The sequence below is a fragment of the Pristis pectinata genome, chromosome 4 (assembly GCF_009764475.1).
Source record: "Pristis pectinata isolate sPriPec2 chromosome 4, sPriPec2.1.pri, whole genome shotgun sequence".
Lineage (NCBI taxonomy): Eukaryota > Metazoa > Chordata > Chondrichthyes > Rhinopristiformes > Pristidae > Pristis > Pristis pectinata.
This window is the reverse complement of record NC_067408.1, coordinates 74,607,238-74,624,857: the sequence shown is the minus strand read 5'-3', so window position 1 is coordinate 74,624,857 and position 17,620 is coordinate 74,607,238. Positions and strand designations below refer to the sequence as shown.

Here is a 17,620-nt window from a genome sequence, read left to right as displayed (position 1 = left end):
GATGATGACAATGGAGAGAACTTGCCTGCTCTTCTTATAGTAGTCCCTCTGTATCTACTACAATCCACACCTATGAATATTGAATTTTACATTGGGTTCATCAGGTACAGGTTACTCATTTAGTGTAATATTACTTTCTTTATTTCTGTGCAGTGTTCAGAGGGGAAGGGTTGTCCAGCTAAGGGGTGCTGTCGCACTTGTACTGGATCACTGTGTATCAACAGGAAGAGAAACTAATGAACTTAAGTCACTTTGAAAAAAGAAAAATTCAGCACATAAGGCAGCACTTGTGAAGTGAGCAGACAAATTTACATTCCTGGTTCAAAACATTGAGGAAGGGTCTGTCTGCTCTTTCAAGGAAATGTAAAAGATCCAGACGAACTATTTCTCATTCTTGCTTTCAAACCTCACCATGTTCTCACCCCTTACTAGGTCTTCATTCTTGTCCAGCCTTAGATGATTGTAGCTATTTAGAGTATGCTTTTTAAAAAAAAATTTGTACCTTCGAAAATATTCAACCTCCTCTACCTCAGTCCTCTTGATCATTCCAGAATTTATTGCTCCACCATTGATGACCATACATTCTGCTGCCTTGGGCTTCAAAATGTCCTCCCTAATCATCTCTCTACCTCTCTTTCAAGATGCTCCATAAAAAAGTTACCACTCTGACAAAGCTTTAGGTCATCTACCCTAACGAATCCTCATATGAGTCAATGTAATTTTTTTATTTGTTTGGCAGTGCAACTGTGAACCATCTTAGGATGAGTTGTAAATGCTATGTTAATGGAAATTGTTGTTGTTGTTTATCCATTGAGATCGTGGGAGTGGTTCTATAAATTCAAGTTTTTTTTTACTTTCAGATGATCCAAAGAATGAGTCTGTATTGTCCTCAAGTTTTACCCGGTCTTCTTATTGTTTCTGACATCTGCTTATGTTTCAGCTCTCACTGGAAAATCCTTTCCCTCTGAACACCGTACAGAAAAAAATAAAAATAATGTATTGTGCTAACAGAGGACTCTATTAACACATTTCTGAGTCTTTAAGGTAAAACCTGTTCCTAACGTACCTGCTCTAAAAACTAGGAAAAGCAATTGGTTAGTAAATTTAAATATGGTTACATTTCTGCTCTTGATTGTGTTTTCATGCATTTCACTGCCTTAACACTGCAATATATCCAACAAGACTACTTTCAGGTAGTGTTGGGCTTTCGTGTTTGACTTTAATTAATAGCTATTTCAAATTATTGATGCTAGATGATTTACTTAAATATGACAATTTTTTTAATGGTAGGAAATGAAAGAAAAATTTCCTGGAAGATTACATTCATTTGCTTGTTTGAAATTTAGCAAGCAAACGGGTCTATCTCCAAAAAACGAGCTGCTTTCCCCGATCAAAATTGCAAATTACTGTAGCATAAGCCAGGCTTTGTTTACAAAATCAGAGAATGGGATTGAAGAATCAGAGAGAAAGAGCGTTTGTGCAGCGAAGCATGCGTCCGAAGTGAAAAACCTGCCCAGTGGAAAAACCGCAACTTCCCTAAGACCCATATTAAAACGTAGGAACCTGCAGATGAGAGAGAGAAAAGCAACTCGGATGTTGGTTGTTGTGCTGGGTAAGTGTCCAGTCATTTACTTCCTCTCTTAGAAAATTAAATAAGGATGTAAAGGCATCAAGGACTTTGGGAATAACCCAGAAACATGTTCATTCGGTCCCAATAGAACAATTGCACTGCTGTAGCCCAAGGAACATGTATTATGGGGCCTAATATTGTAACCTATGTTTTATGGATGTTTCAGTTTCAAATTCTCATATGCAATAAATGGCAAGAAATGTCCATGACTGACGTATTTATGTAACTGATATGGGCGAATGGCATTTGTGTAAGCTGTGTAGTAGAGGGCCACAGATGATTGTAGTTATTTAGAGTATGCTTTTTTAAAAAAATTGTTGATGAACAAAACTGAGAAGCATTTATGTGCAATTATAGAAACATTCCAAATACACTAGAAGAGGTTCATCCAAGACATTCAGTGCAGCTCCTGTCAGGAAATGCCTCACGGGAGCTTTCATTCATTGTAGGAGACCCAATGAGGTAAAAAAATGTTGTTCCAGTCATTTACCTAGTCCTCCTAGAATAATCCTACAACCACACCCCCTCCCCCATTGTAAGAAAAACACAGCGGGTCTAGGAGCATCTGTGAAAAAAAAGAAAATGACTTAACATTTCAGGTTGAAGACCCTTCATCAGAACTATAAGACTGATTCCTTCATTGTAAGATTTGTTTCTTCATTAATTCCAACTTGTTTGTCCCCAGTACAGGTCCATTCCATGCCTTTGATCTGTTCAGTACTTGTGCATTACTAAATGAATACCAGGAGGCTCCATAATGGGAGTGAACACATTGTGGCAGCTACAATTTATATTGCTTTTGTTATTATTTAATGAAAGTGTTCAAGAGAATCTGGAAGATAATGTAGTTAGTTATTGCCACATCAATACAAGTGCTTATTGGAGCATTAGAGAATGAATCATGATATGAAAGTCCTATTAATAATTCACTTTTTGTCCTTCATCAGTTTGACTCTATTATGACCTAGTTTGAAGTAGTGTTAAAGATTTTGGTCAATGCCAGTTTCTGCCTTTCATCTCCATGACATCATCATACACTTAATTCCTTTCAACGGTGAAAAGCTCCAGTTTTCTTTACACTCTTTCCTCGTAGCTCAGCCCTCTAATGCCAAGGATCAGTCTTTCTTGTCTCTAATCTTCTGAGGTCTTGCATGGATTGGCTCACCGGAATGTAATACAATATTTAAGGTGTGTCTAACCAGAGCTCAGGTACAGTTTCCTCTGACTGGTGTGGGACAGTTTTAGCTATGTAGTCAAGCATTCTATTTGTTGCTCTGTGTCATTGGACACTTCTAGCTTCCAAATTTAAATTTCATTCTTTCTATTTGCTTTCATATAAAGTGGGCATTCAAAATCTTTATAGATTTATAAACTTGGCAGTTCTGTGTTTGGAATAGGATACAAGCGACCCCCGCGTTATGGAGGAGTAGCATTACAAAAAAGCATCCATATTGTAATTTTCTGTAACGCAAAACCTTATTTCCCATTAAATCCTATGTTATAAGTGGAGATGTGTTCCCAGGGGATGTTTTTCTCTCAGCAGTAATGATGAGTATTGCAGCTGCTGGCTCACAGCGGTGGGCCACTAAAGAGATTTGCTTTGGAAACTAATAAAGCAAATCTTTTAAGTGGCCAGTGGCTGCATTTGGAGACGCAAGTGACTGCAGATGGCTTTCACCTCCCAGCCTTCAGTTTGAACGCAGACATACACTTTTAAGTGCATATCAAATATAGGCAAAACACTTTAATTATATAACTCATAAACAACAGTGGTAGTTTAGGTGTACAACTTGAACATAAACTTTCTGGTCCTGTCTCAGCCGGCTTAAGGGTAAATAGCATGAAAAACTCTTGTAAGAAAAAACCTGCTAGACAGCAAATTGAACCTACCGTGCTAAAAAAGATTACATTATCTGTGTATGCATCAAGAAATGCGAGTTGAAAAAAATAAAAGCAGACAAAATTTGTTGTTTCTTTCACATTTTATGTCTATTTAGTTAATTTTTTTCCCAACATAAATTACATAAGAGCAAATTTTATTCTGTATCTCAGAGTTTTGAGTAGTAATTTGTGAATTCCGTAAGGGTGAATTTCCATAACCTGAATGGCCATAACACAGGCGTCACCTGTATAACTTCTTTACATAAAAGAACTTGTTAATAATACGTATCTTCACTGCAATAATAATTCTGTTGTTGCACCAACTGTAATTCAGCTTGCCGTATTAATCAGGGAGTTCCTCATTCCCATTCCACTGCTCATACTTACTGAGCTCTTCACTGGGAGCCCTTCTCAAAGCTCCATCCAACAGCTGGATATTACATGGAGGCCATTAGGTGCCATGGACACCTGTTAAGGCACAGCACTGGCGATCCAAACCTGAGAAATCTCTAGATTTATTTCAGTGTCTCCTCTAAATTGCGATTGTCACAATGGTCCTGGGATTTGGGAACATTGGTCACTCCCGGCCAAAAGGACCTCATCCGCACAACCCTCCACTCAGGGCCTGCATATCAGCCTGTTACAGTCAGCACACTGTGGCCTGAAGTAACTTGGGTCAAGTTATTTGTAAAGTTCCCAGGTGTGAAACCTACCAGGCAAAATCGAGCAGATGGCTCACTGAGAGTTAAAACCTATTAGTCACCTGGGCTCTAGGCTGTTGCAGTCGCTCAAGCCATAATGAGGTCTGATGTGGACCTGGGTATAATTTATTTATATTGACCTATGTAAAGTGCGATCACTGCCTTAAGGTTGTCACCACTTTAAGAAAGTACATCCCTAATGTCACCAGGTGGACATTAGCAATATTATACGTACCAAGTTTCAGACCCAGTTGAATATTTGCTGTCACAATGAAGAAACATGTTCCTTAATTCTCCTAGTCTAAGTGAGTCTGCAGAATATTCCACTCTACAGTACAAGAAAAGTCAAATACACTGCAATTGAAAAGTTCTCATGTTAAAGGCTAACAGTTAAAGCACATCCTTTACAGTCAGGAAAATGTGGACATGTGTGGTTTGCCGATCAGGTACATTACACTGGGGAGTAGTGCTGGGGTGAAATAAAGGGATTTTTATCAGGGGCCCTGTCATGTTCAATTGAGGATGACATCCAAGAAATGTTTGTCGGATGCTTGTTCTAATGCTGTGATGTTGTCTTTCCTGCTCACAGGTATATTCCTCATTTGCTGGCTGCCATTTTTTATCACACACATTCTGAACACCCACTGCAAGCAATGCCATGTGTCACCAGAACTCTACAGTGCTACCACCTGGCTTGGATATGTCAACAGTGCAATAAATCCCATCATCTACACTACCTTCAACACTGAGTTCAGGAGAGCATTCCTCAGGATCTTAGCTTGCTGAATTAAGTCTTAAAGATATTGTTAATTCAAGATATTGCTAACTGGTATTTTAATGTTAACTCCCCCTTAATATCAACCACCTTAATAAAATTATTGCTTAATTGGAGTCAGCTCCCATTATCCATTAGGTTTGTGTTCACTAAAATTACACATATACTTTGTTAATGTAAACTTCTTACCAATAATGAAATTTTTACATTAAAACTGAAGCACACTGATCAGTGGGAGAGCTTCACTCCTTGATTCTTTTGTCTGATATTCTTTAAATTTAAAGAACTGTGGCCAGGATATTGAATTGCTTAACACTGCTTTTCAGTGCTACATAATTGAAAATTGATCTTATCCAGAGTGAAGTGTAATGACAACCATCTCTGGAACATTTTGTGTCAACCTAGGAATTCAGCCAGGGACACTTCACAGAGTGCTTCATGCTGGCATTGCCTGCACTGGTTCCTCATCGTTCATGAATGGGATGATGCCATTCCCCACGCTGTGTCCCTTTTGCCACATTGTGGGGAAATTGAAACAAGTTGTCCTGGGAGGTCCTGGCATTGGGCACTCCTAGGAGGACAGCCAAGCTTTAATAACATAGGGCTAGATTGGGATTAGATTGGAATTCCTAGACGTACTTGTGATCTATCAGGCAATTCCCACTCGCCTCCCCAACCACACAAACACTGAAACCACCCGCCCCCACTGCCACCACTCCACCCCAATCTCACTTCTAGACCTATGAACAGGTCCCTTATCTCCATGAATCCCCAATGCCTGCCATCATTTTCTTATTCATTTTGCAGGATCTTGGTATTGCTGGCAAGGCCAGCATTTATTGCCTGTCACTATTAGCCCTGGAGAAAATGGTGATGTGCCTCCTTCTCGAGCTGTCCTGACTTTTCTTTTGAAAGTACTCGTATTGGTATTGGTTTATTATTGTCACTTGTACCAAGGCACAGTGAAAAACTTGTCTTGCATACCATTCATACAAATCAATTCATTACACAGTGCATTGAGGTAGTACAGAGTGCATTGATGTAGTACAGGGTAAAAACAATGACAGAATACAGAGTAAAGTGTCAGAGCTATAGAGAAATGCATTGCAGGTGGACAATAAGGTGAAAAGTCAAACAAGGTAGATTGTGAGGTCAAGAGTCCACCTCATCGTAGAAGGGAACCATTCAATCGTCTTATCACCGTGGGAAAGAAGCTGTCCTTGAGCCTGGTGGTATGTGCCCTCAGGTTCCTGTATCTTCTGCCTAATGGGAGAGGAGAGAAGAGAGAATGACCCGTTGTTGTACAGAGAGTTGCAGATCCAGGAACAATGAAAGAACAGCAATATATTTCCAAGTCAGGATGGTGAGCAATTGGAGGGGAACCTTTGGTAGTGCCATTGAATGGCATGACAAGATGGTTATACTCCCTTTTGTTGTTGATGCTCATTGCTTGGAGCTTTAATGATACACGTTACTTGCCACTTAATTTGCCGCTGCCTGAAGGTTGTTTAGGTCTTGCTGTGTACAGGTATGGATTGGTTCTTTTGCTGAAGAGATAAGAATGGAATTGAACATTGTGCAATCATCATTAAACATCCACACTTCTGACTTCATAATGAAAGGAAAGCCATTGTAAGAACAGTTGCAGATGGTTAGGCTGAGGACACTGCTCTACGGAACCCCTGCAGTGATAGCCTTGGGCTGGGATTAACCAAAACCATTTTCTAGTGTGCGAAGTAAGACTCTGACCATTGGAGTGTTTTTCCCTTGATGCCCATGAACTTCAGTTTTACCTAGGCTCATTCAAGCCACACCCATTCAAATGCTACCTTGATCTCAAGGGCAATCACTCTCACCTCACCTCTGGATTTCAGCTTTTTGCTCCATGTTTGGACCAAGGCTGTGATGAGGTCTGGAGACCAGTGGTTCTGGTGAAGCCCAAATTGAGTATCTATGAGGTTATTGGTGAGTAGATGCTTTATGGCATTGTCAATGACACCTTCCATCACTATGCTGATGATGGAGGGATGATTGATTGGGCAGTAATTAGCCAGATTGGATTTCTCCTACTTTTTGGGCAATTTTTCACACAGTTCAATAGATACCACTGTTGTAATTGTACAAGAACAGCTTGGCCAGAGGCATACCTAGTTCTGAAGTTCTTGTCTTCAGTGACGAATTTGGGATGTTGTCTGGGACCAAAGCCTTTTGCTATATCCGGCGCTCTTGGTCATTTCATGATATCAAATGGTGTGAATAAAATTGGCTGATGACTGACTTTTGCAATGGTGGAAATCTCAGGAGGAAGCAGAGATGGACCATTCAGCACTTCTGATTCAACATGGTCGCAAATGCTTCGGCTTCATCTCCAGCACTCACCTACTGGGTCCTGCCAATGGTGAGGATGTGGATGTTCTTGGAGCGTCCTCCTCCCATTGGCTGTTTCATTGTCTGCCATCATTCAATATGGGATGTAGTAGAACTGCAAAGCTCTGATCTGATCTATTGGTTGTGAGATCAATCAGGTTTGTCCATTGCATGATGTTTCTGCTTTATGACAAGCAACTCATATTATGTCATCACCAGTTTGGCATCGCTGCCTTGTGCTACTTTCAGCATGCCTTTCTGCACACCTTATTGAACCAGGGCTGATCCCCTGGCTTGACGACAATGGTGGGGTAGGGGATATGTTGGCCCATGAGTTGACACATTATGGTGATGCACATTTCTGCTGCCCAGTTTTGAGTTGCCAAAATTGACTTCAATCTCCATTTGATCGGATTATTCACTTTCACCCTCACCCTGGTCCAGATCTTGCTTGTTGACACTCCTCCCGGTCCCAATCTATCTGGCAGATCACCCTTCCCAACCTCTCTTCCCCTGTTCTTCCTTGCAGACAGCCCCACCACTAAACCACTCACCTTGCAAACCTTCCTAAACTGAGGTCTCTCCCCCCCAACCCCATATCCCCTAATCCCCACTCTTTTTTGCCAATGAAAATATGGAACACTGTTTCAGTAGCATCCAAGTCTTTGGATTTCAGGCACCGCTGGCATTTCCAGCGTCAGGTCAGAATTACACTGGGTACACTAGAATTTTTAGGCCCAGGAGGCTTATATTCCAACAACTTGTATTTTCTTCTTAGGAAGTAGTCTGAAAATTTTCACCCACATTGGTTGCATGAATCAATCTTTGTTTATGTATTAGTCTGAAATATTGCCAAAGCTTTTCAGTTCCAACTTGAATTAAACTGTTAGTCTTGTGTGTATTTCTTCAATGTTTTCATGTTCAAAATGTTCCATTTAAATAAAGTAAATGCAAAAATATTTAAATGGTGATGGAAGCTACAATGATGAATAAACACTGAAAACCACCAATGCTGATGTATAGTCTTAGATTCTTTTGAAAACTTATCCTATTTTGTGTATTAATCTTAACATTTTATTTTCAGCTTGATATATGTTATTTCTTGTTAGGATGAAAAGCTAATATTGGGATTCAGCTCAGTTTGAATGCCCTGTCAATTACATAGAGTAGATAGGTTTGAGAAATAGTTGGCAACAGTAGCACTGATATATTTATGGCATCTGGTTTCCCATAGTTAACTGGATGTAATTTGTAACATTATAGCATTATTTTCAAAGATGGTGTTTCATTATTTAAAAAGCAGTCCTTGGCTTCCTGGTTCATCAACAAATGAGCATCTTTGTAAGAGGATGACAGAGGGGTTGAATTAAAACAAGAAAATCTAATTTACGAAATACAATTGAATCATGGACTGGCTGTTACCCAAGGTAATTAAAGGATTTCTTAAAGGACTTCTCTTGAAAAAAATTAACAGCATTTAGATAATCTGTGGTAACTTTGTTTCCTTATCTTGAATTGGTTTTTATTTCAATCATTTTTCTTTAAATTATCTTATCATTTCCTGAAGAATTCTATTTCAAACTTTCAGCCATTAACTACAAAATCTGGAGGTGATAATGATCAGGAGGACAGACAGATAATTCAAATTGCCTGTGTTACTTATCAGCTGGATATGTGATAGGTGCCCAGTACCAGCAGGATCCTCCTTTGAATGTATATATGGAGATCTAACCACAATTGTAACTCAGCAGTAGGACAGAAGAGGTTTCCCACCAGATCAATCTTGTGATATGCTGGAGGGGAACCAAAGTGCTGCTGCAAGTTTTTTATTGAACCTGTACATACCTGTACTTTTGCATAAGACTATAAACTCGACTCTGACTTTGAGGATAAGTATAGCTCCCGGTCTCATTAGGTAATACTTAGGCTTTCTTTATCATGGATACAGCAATTCCCAATATTCCCTTGTAATGAGCTGAGCAAACAATCCCACCAGGTACCTCAAGCAGCTTAAAACACAATCAGATATATAACTGCCTCATTTCACAAGAGGCTTTGATGGTCCAATGATTTGATGGTGCTCTGTACTTTCACCTCTAACAGATAACTCTAAATTCAACCAAAATATATCTGACTGTAATAGTTCAAAATTAAATGGGTTTGAGCTGTTTCAATACATTTTGGGGATGAACAGATTAGAAGGAGCTTTATTCTGCATTGAACTCTGCAATGTTTGAATCAGGAGAATTAATTGCTTCCTGATGAAGTTTTCAGGTGGCTGAATCACTGCAACACAAGTTGTTCTGTGCTTTAGTACCTAGACATGAAAATGAAAGATCTTCTCTGAGAATCATTCCCTGACTCAACAGATGAGACTACCAGGAAGTAACAAGTATTAAAACATTGTGAAAGATTAGACAGGAGAGGGACTGGAATGTACTTTGGGCTAAGATTGTTTTCATTTCCTTTTATTCCATTTGTTTTTCTTTGTTATATATTCATACAGAGAACATACAGAGAATGTGTGGCCCCTGTCAATATACTCTAGAGACAAAGGTAAGGTACAGAAAAAGATGCCTTCAGCAGTGTAACAAGTCTAACCATGCATTGTGTAACTGTGAATCACAGATACAGGATCTTGAACATCTGATTTCCCCTGACGTGAATCATAAACTGAATGATAGGTGCTGTGAGTGCACTAAACTAGATAGAACTGGTAATCCTGAACGTCCAAATTGCTGGTCCCAAACTGTTAGTACCGCACCATGTCTAAATTGCTAGCCATGATCCATCTTTCTCATCCCCAGCATACAAACTACCAAGACTCCAATGCCTTCCCCTCCCACCAACACACCACAGTGCAGTAGAATTTTTAGACAAAAAAAAACTTTTATTTATTCAAAAGAAGCAGTTGTAAAAATAGACTTCTATTGTCCTATTGTCATTCTCAAAATGCCAAGCAGCCACACCTGAAGTTGGACCTATTTTGAGGCCAGGTTAGTTTTCAGTTATTATAATGTGCATAATGTACATGCAGAACTTGTCTGACATTTCTTAAATGCTGTCAGTAACCAGCTTCCACCACTTTCTCAGGTAATGTATTCCAGGTACTCATCACTCTCTTGATGAAAAAAGTCCCACTCAAATCCCCTTTAAATTTCTTACCCTTTATTCAAACCATTTTCTCTAGTTTTATCTACCTCTGATGTGGGGAAAAGTTTCCTGCAGTCTATCTATATACCTCATAATTTTATGTCCCCTCTTAAACTCCTCCACCCAGCCTCTCCAGTCCCTCCTCAAAATTAAAAGACTTGATTTGAGGCAACATCCTGGTGATTCTCATCCGCACCTCTCCAGCACATAACATCTTTCCTATAGCATGATGACCAGAACTGCTCACAATATTCCAGTTGTGCTACGTTTATAAATTGAACGTTATGTTCATCCTTAGGCAAAGAAATAATAGAAAAAACACTTCCCAGAGATTTCCTTTTGTTGGGTTTTGATCTAATGGACAGAAGAACTCCTCTGTGTAATGAAACTGTAAGCCAATTTGTAACAAACCATTTTAGAGATTTTTCTTATGAAATATAGCCGTGCACATTTAAGTATCTTCAGTTCTCCAAGATTTTTATCTTGGTTGTGCTATAAGTAGGGAAGACACTCCACTCATCAACAGAATTGATCATCCAGAAGGAACATCATTTAAAAAAAACTATCAATTTGAAATATTTCACTGCACTATTTGTAATTTCCCCAAAGCTACCCAAGGTCAAATGAAGTTAAATGAATATGGACCTATAGTTCAAGAATGGAAACTGCCTGGTTTGATGAAACATTTGCCTGAACTATAACATTTGCCTGAACTACAACATGTAAAAACAAAGACTTTTCTTCAAATTACAAGTATGATAAATAAGAGGGTCAAAACCCATCACAACTGGAATCATATTTATTACTCACTTTTAGAGTAATCTGAGTAATTAATATGGTTCCAATTGTGATGGGTTTTGCCCCATTTTTAATAATATTTGTAATTTGAAGGATACTTGCAAGCCAGAGAATATGCAACCTAAAGGTAATTATTTCAATTTTTAATGGTGAGGCATTAATGTAATTGTAAGCTTTATGTGCAATTTCTGTAAAGTGATAGTTCAGTAATATTCAATGCTGTTTAATTGAAACTAATCTCCAACTGAACTGCATAAGAAATTTGGAAGAATTTTGCATTTAAGTATAAGGCTGTTGAAATATCGCACTATCTTCAATAGTGAGTGCTATTTAATTTTCCTTCTTGTGAATAGGCTGGCGTTTTGGCAGCTGGAGAGATGGGACAAATGAACCAATGGGAAGAAACTGCACCATCACAACAGAAACAAGAGAAAGCAGACTGCGCATAAGAGGAAAGGACTAAGATACACTTGCATTACACTAGAAAGCATAATATGATCAGGAACAATGACAGATCAGAACCTAGTTACCAGGACATGGGGATTCATTTTGACACGAGTTGATTGAGTAAAACAGCCACTATCTGATTAACCATTCATTAAGCTTCTCTCATGATCTATGGAGCCTATAATAGGTGCTTGATCTAGTGTTCAGTGTTCAGAAAGGCCAAAATATCACTTTTTTTTTACATTGCCACCCAAGATCAAAATTACTCCAATAGAGAGATGAGGTAAAATCAGACTGATGTGAAAAAAATATATCAGCGTGATATTTCCAGGTATCACATCAATCTTCTGGGCCTCCCAGAACACTTTGTTAATGAATACCAATTTGTGATCAATAAGAGCAAATCTGAGTAATGAATATGGTTCCAGTTGTGCTTCAACCACTCAAGCTCCTTTCAGTTTGAAGCTTTCCTGCAGCAAAAAGGAGAAATTCATTACTATTGATATAACTATCTGTCATAATGGATGTTTTCTTTCAGCAAGAATGAAATAATAAAAGTGAGACCAAGGCCTGAAACACTCACCTACATATTTTTGGTTTGAACACAACCAAGAGTGTACTTACAGATAGTGAAATATATAAAATGTGACAATTGTATTGATTATTGAAACTAAAATGAACTATGAAGTTGATAGATGAGTTTGGTTCACTAGCAAGTGAGGAAATGAAACTGAGGATATTTCCATATGCTGAATTAAATTGCAAGCCTCAGCACCTGTCCAGTTGTTGTGTGTATTTTTTAATTGAGATATTTTTCTGACTCCGGTATCAGGATTTCATTGAAGAGTGGCAGCTGTGAGGGGAATACGTAACTTGATCAAAGATTTAATTCATTGCATGCCGTCCCAATATGAAGCTGCCAGACTGATAAACTGCGTGTTCCATCAATGTTATTCTAGACACCTTTGCTTCCAAAGTGAAAAATGAGTGAAAAGGGAATTGAAGCAATCAAAAGTAATGAATCTGTATCACATAGAAGCAGCTTCCCTTGGTTATTCATTCCCATTTTGTGAATCGCATTAGCAATGCCAGCATTGAATGCCATGCCAAAGTGCTCCCAAATTCTTCGGAAGCAGTTAAAAGTCACCCACATTACAGTGGCTCTTGAAATCAGGTATCAGCCAAGAAGGTTAGAGCACCAGACTTCCTTCCTTCAAGGATTTTCAGGAACCAGATTACTTTTTAAGACTGTTAGATACTACAAAAGTTACCATTGCTAATATTTTTTATTCCTTGCTACCAAGGTCAACATTCATTGCCCATTCCTAATTAACTATGAGAAAAGAATGAGTCGCTGCAGAATGACCATGTGCCATTAGGGAGAAACTCAAAGATTTCGACCCTGCAATGATGAAGGTAAAACAGTTTACTTCCAGAATATATCATTTCAAGTTGGCAAGCTGTAACAAGCAAGAATGCCCCAGGGATCCAATGCCAGAGTCTAACTATTTACAATCGATATTCATGACTTAGGTGAAGGGAACAAAAATATTGAAAAGAAAACAATCTTGCAAAGATAGATGGGAAAGTAAGGTATGAGGACACAAAGTCTAAAAAGGGAGATGGATAGATTTAAGGTAATGGGCATAAATTTGGCAGATGGAGCATAATGTGGGAAAATGTGTGGTTGTCTACTTTGGTAAGGTGAATTGTACAGCAGAATATTCTTTAAATGGAAAAGAAATACAGAATGCTAATGTATAGAGGGATCCATGTGTCCTTTACTTGAAACAGTATATTAGCATGCAGGTTCAGTAATTAATTAGGAAAGCAAATGGACTAGATAAATATAATCCTAATTACAAAGGGAACGGAGTATAAAATTAGAGAAGTCTTGTTATGTCTTTTCAGGGCATTTGTGAGATCATTTTTGGAGAATGTGGTTTGGTCTCCTTATATAAGGAAGGATATAGTTACATTGGAGGCACTTCAGAAGGTTCATGAGGTTGATTTCTGGGATGGAGGAAGTGCCTTATGAGGAATGGTTGATCAGAATGGGTCTCTACTTAGGTGATCTTATTGAAACATACAAGTTTGAGGGGGATTGACAGGGCAGATGCTGTAATAATGCCCCACCAAATTCCCGGCAGGTGAATCTAGAACTTCATGGTGTCCATAACTCTAAGGGATTTAAGAATAATAATTTAAGACAGAGAAACTTCTTCTCTCAGAGGAACGTGAATCTTTGGAATTCTCTATCATAGTGTACTCTGATGGCTGAATCATTGAATTTTTTAAAATTTTTTTTTTTATTTACTGCATGGTAACAGGCCCTGCCAGCCCAACAAGTCCACGCTGCCCATTTTAAACCCCAAATTAACCTACCCGTAAGTCTTTACAATGTGGAAGGAAACCAGAGCACCCGGAGGAAACCCACACAAACACAGGAGAACATACAAACTCCTTACAGACAGCAATGGGACGAGATCTCTTTATTAGTCACACGTACATCGAAACACACAGTGAAATACATCTTTTGCGTAGTGATTTGGGGGGGTAGCCCATAAGTGTCACCACGCTTCCAGCACCAACATAGCACGCCCATAACTTTCTAACCTGTACGTCTTTGGAATGTGGGAGGAAACCCACACAGACACGGGGAGAATGTACAAACTCCTTACAGACAGTGGCCGGATTTGAACCCGGGTCACTGGTGCCGTAATAGCATCACGCTAACCGCTACGCTACCGTGCCACCATATTCAAGGAAAAAGTGTTTTTTGATGTAGAGGGGAATAAAGGGTTATGGGGAATGAGCAGAAAAATGTAGCTGAGGCCAAAATCAAATTAGCCATGATTTATTGAATGGCAAAGCAGCCATATTATCTACTTTGGTGTCTAATTCTTGTGTTCTTTGTTCTTATCAGCAGAGCTGCAGTTACACAGTTGTCTAGACTGGACCCATTTTGTTTATTGTTGGTTCCATTAGCACAAGGGAGATCATGTTCTAGAAATGAAACAAATAAAACACAGATTCCTCCAATTAAATTAAGAGCTAGGGTACAAAACCATACGCTATTTAGCTTGGAAAGAATGTGAATGGGAAGGAACATCATGGTATTGGTTTATTATTGTCACTTGTACCAAGGTACAGTGAAAAACTGATCTTACAGGTCAATTCATTACACAGTGCAGTTACTTCAAGTTAACACAGAGTGCATTGATGTAGCATAGGTAAAAAAATAACAGTACAGAGTAAAGTCACAGCTACAGAGAAAGTGCAGTGCAATAAGGTGCAAGGTCACAACAAGGTAGATCGTGAGGTCATAGGTCATAGTCCATCTCATTGTATAAGGGAACCGTTCAATAGTCTTATCACAGTGGGGTAGAAGCTGTCCTTAAGTCTGGTGGTACATGCCCTCAGGCTCTTGTATCTTCTACCCGATGGAAGAGGAGAGAAGAGAGAACGTCCCAGGTGGGTGAGGTCTTCAATTATGCTAGCTGCTTCACCAAGACAAGAGGTAAAGACAGAGTCCAAGGAGGGGAGACTGGTGTCCGTGATGTGCTGGGCTGTGTCCACAACTCTCTGCAGCTTCTTGCGGTCTTGGGCAGAGCAGTTGCCATACCAAGCCGTGATACATCCTGATAGGATCCTTTCTATGGTGCATCGGTAAAAGTTGGTGAGAGTCAAAGGGGACAAACCAAATTTCTTTAGCCTCCTGAGGAAGTAGAGGTGCTGGTGAGCTTTTTGGCCATGGCATCCATGTGGTTTGTCCAGTTACAAAGTGGAAAAGTTTAATCCAAAGCATTATTTTAAAATAAACCACAACTTCAGAACAAGGTGTAAAACGAGTGAGCATTATCTAGGATGTTTCAGGAGCCACTTCCTTACACAAAGAATGATTTATTTTCTGGGGAAGGTAGCAAAGAGAAGAAATGAGGAATTATTTAAGAGTTAATTGCATGCTGTGACCTACATCATCTCCACTTACTTTGCAACCATTGTGATTTATACTGGTCATTATGTTACCACATTGTGCATTTAGCGATAAAAATAAGGAGGATGTATTGCAACCCTGGCATCTCCATTTAATTCAATGAGTAATTTATGGCTAAGTCAATGTATGTATTTTGTAGGCAGAACTGGTTTCTTGAAATCTGTCTTTGTTCCATAGTAACAAAAATAAAGCTGGGTTTCAAGGATTCGGATACATAGAGCATAGAAGAGTACAGCACAGGAATAGATCCTTTGGCCCATGATATCTGTGCCAACCATGATGCCAATTTAAATTTATCCCATTTGTCTGCACATGGACTATATCCCTCCATCCTATGACTGTTCATAAGCCTGTCGAAATGTCTCTTCAATGTTGTCCAAATCATTTTTATTATATAAAAAAAAACAGAGGTCCCAGCACTGATCCCTGCGGAACACCACTGGTCACCGACCTTCAGTCAGAATGACCCCTCTCCACCACAACCCTCTATCTTCTATAGCCAAGCAAATTTTGAATCCAAGTTACCAAGTCTCCATGGATCCTGTGTGCCTTGATCTTCTGGATCAGGTTACTGTGAGAGACCACGTCAAATGCTTTACTAAAGTCCATGGAGACAATATCCACTGCCTTACCCCTATCGATCATCTTCATCACTTCCTTAAAAAGCAATCAAGTTTGAAAGACATGTCCTCCCACACACAAAGCCATACTGACTATCCCTAATGAGTCCATGCTTTTCCGGATGTATGTAAATCCTATCTCCAAGAATCTTCACCAATAATTTCTCACCCACTGATATGAGGCTCACTGGCCTATAATATCTTAGTTTGTCCCTTTTGTCTTCTTAAACATAGGAACGATGTTAGCTGTTCTCCAGTCCCCTGGGACCTTGTCTGTGGCTAAGGAGGATACAAAGATCTCTGTCAAGGACCCAGCAATCTCTTCTCTTGCCTCTCTCAATAACTTGGGATATATCTCATCAGACCCTGGGGACTTCTCCACCTTAATGCTCTTCAAAAGACCCAACACCTCTTCATTCTTCTTAACATCAAGATGTCCCAGAATATCAACAAACCCCTCCCTGATCTCACTATCCCCCATGTTATTTCCCTTGGTGAATACCAATGTAAAGTACTCTAATAGTATCTCACTCACTTCCTCTGGCTCCAGAGATAAATTCCCTCCTTTGTCCTTGAGCAGTCCTACCTCTCCCTGGAAACCCTCTTGTTTTTAATGTACAAAATGACCTGGGATTCTCCTTAATCCTACTTGCCAAGCACATTTCATGGCCGCTTTCAGCCCCCCGATTCCCTGTTTAAGTCCTTTCCTGCTTCCTTTATATTCATGAAGAGCCCGGTCCGATTTCAGCTTCCTAAACCTTACATATGCTTCCTTCCTCTTTTTGTTAAAATTTACAACATCTCTCATCATCCAAGGTTTCCTACCCTACCATCCTTGCCTTTCTTCCTCACAGGAACACGTTGGACCCGAATTCTGACCAGCTACCTTTTAAACAACTCCTACATGTCACACGTGGACTTAGCCAATAACAGCTGCTCCCCATCTATCGTAATTAGCCTTCCCCCCCCCCATTTAACACTTTCCCTCCATTCCTATCCTTATCCATAATTATCTGAAAAATTACATTATGATTACTGTTCCCAAAATGCTCTCCCACTGAAACTCCAATTACCTGGCCAGGGTCATTCCCCAATACAAGGTTTAGTGTGACCCCTTTCTGGTTAGACTATAGACATACTGCTTCAAGAAACCCTCCTAGATGCACCTAACAAATTCTACCCTATCTCAGCCTCTGGCACTAAGGAAGCCACCTATTACAACAACCCTTTGCTTTCACACCTTTCCATGAT

The 17,620-nt window shown here is 39.4% G+C and overlaps 1 protein-coding gene across 1 annotated transcript in view; it reads left to right on the top strand.

Annotated features, from left to right (window-relative positions):
• The window catches only part of drd3 (dopamine receptor D3), a 31,901-nt gene extending 26,903 nt beyond the window's left edge, over nt 1-4,998 (top strand). The window contains 2 exon segments of the mRNA XM_052014454.1: nt 1,291-1,612; nt 4,802-4,998. Coding sequence (XP_051870414.1) covers nt 1,291-1,612; nt 4,802-4,998 — 519 coding nt within the window.
• The last annotated feature ends 12,622 nt before the right edge of the window (nt 4,999-17,620 follow it).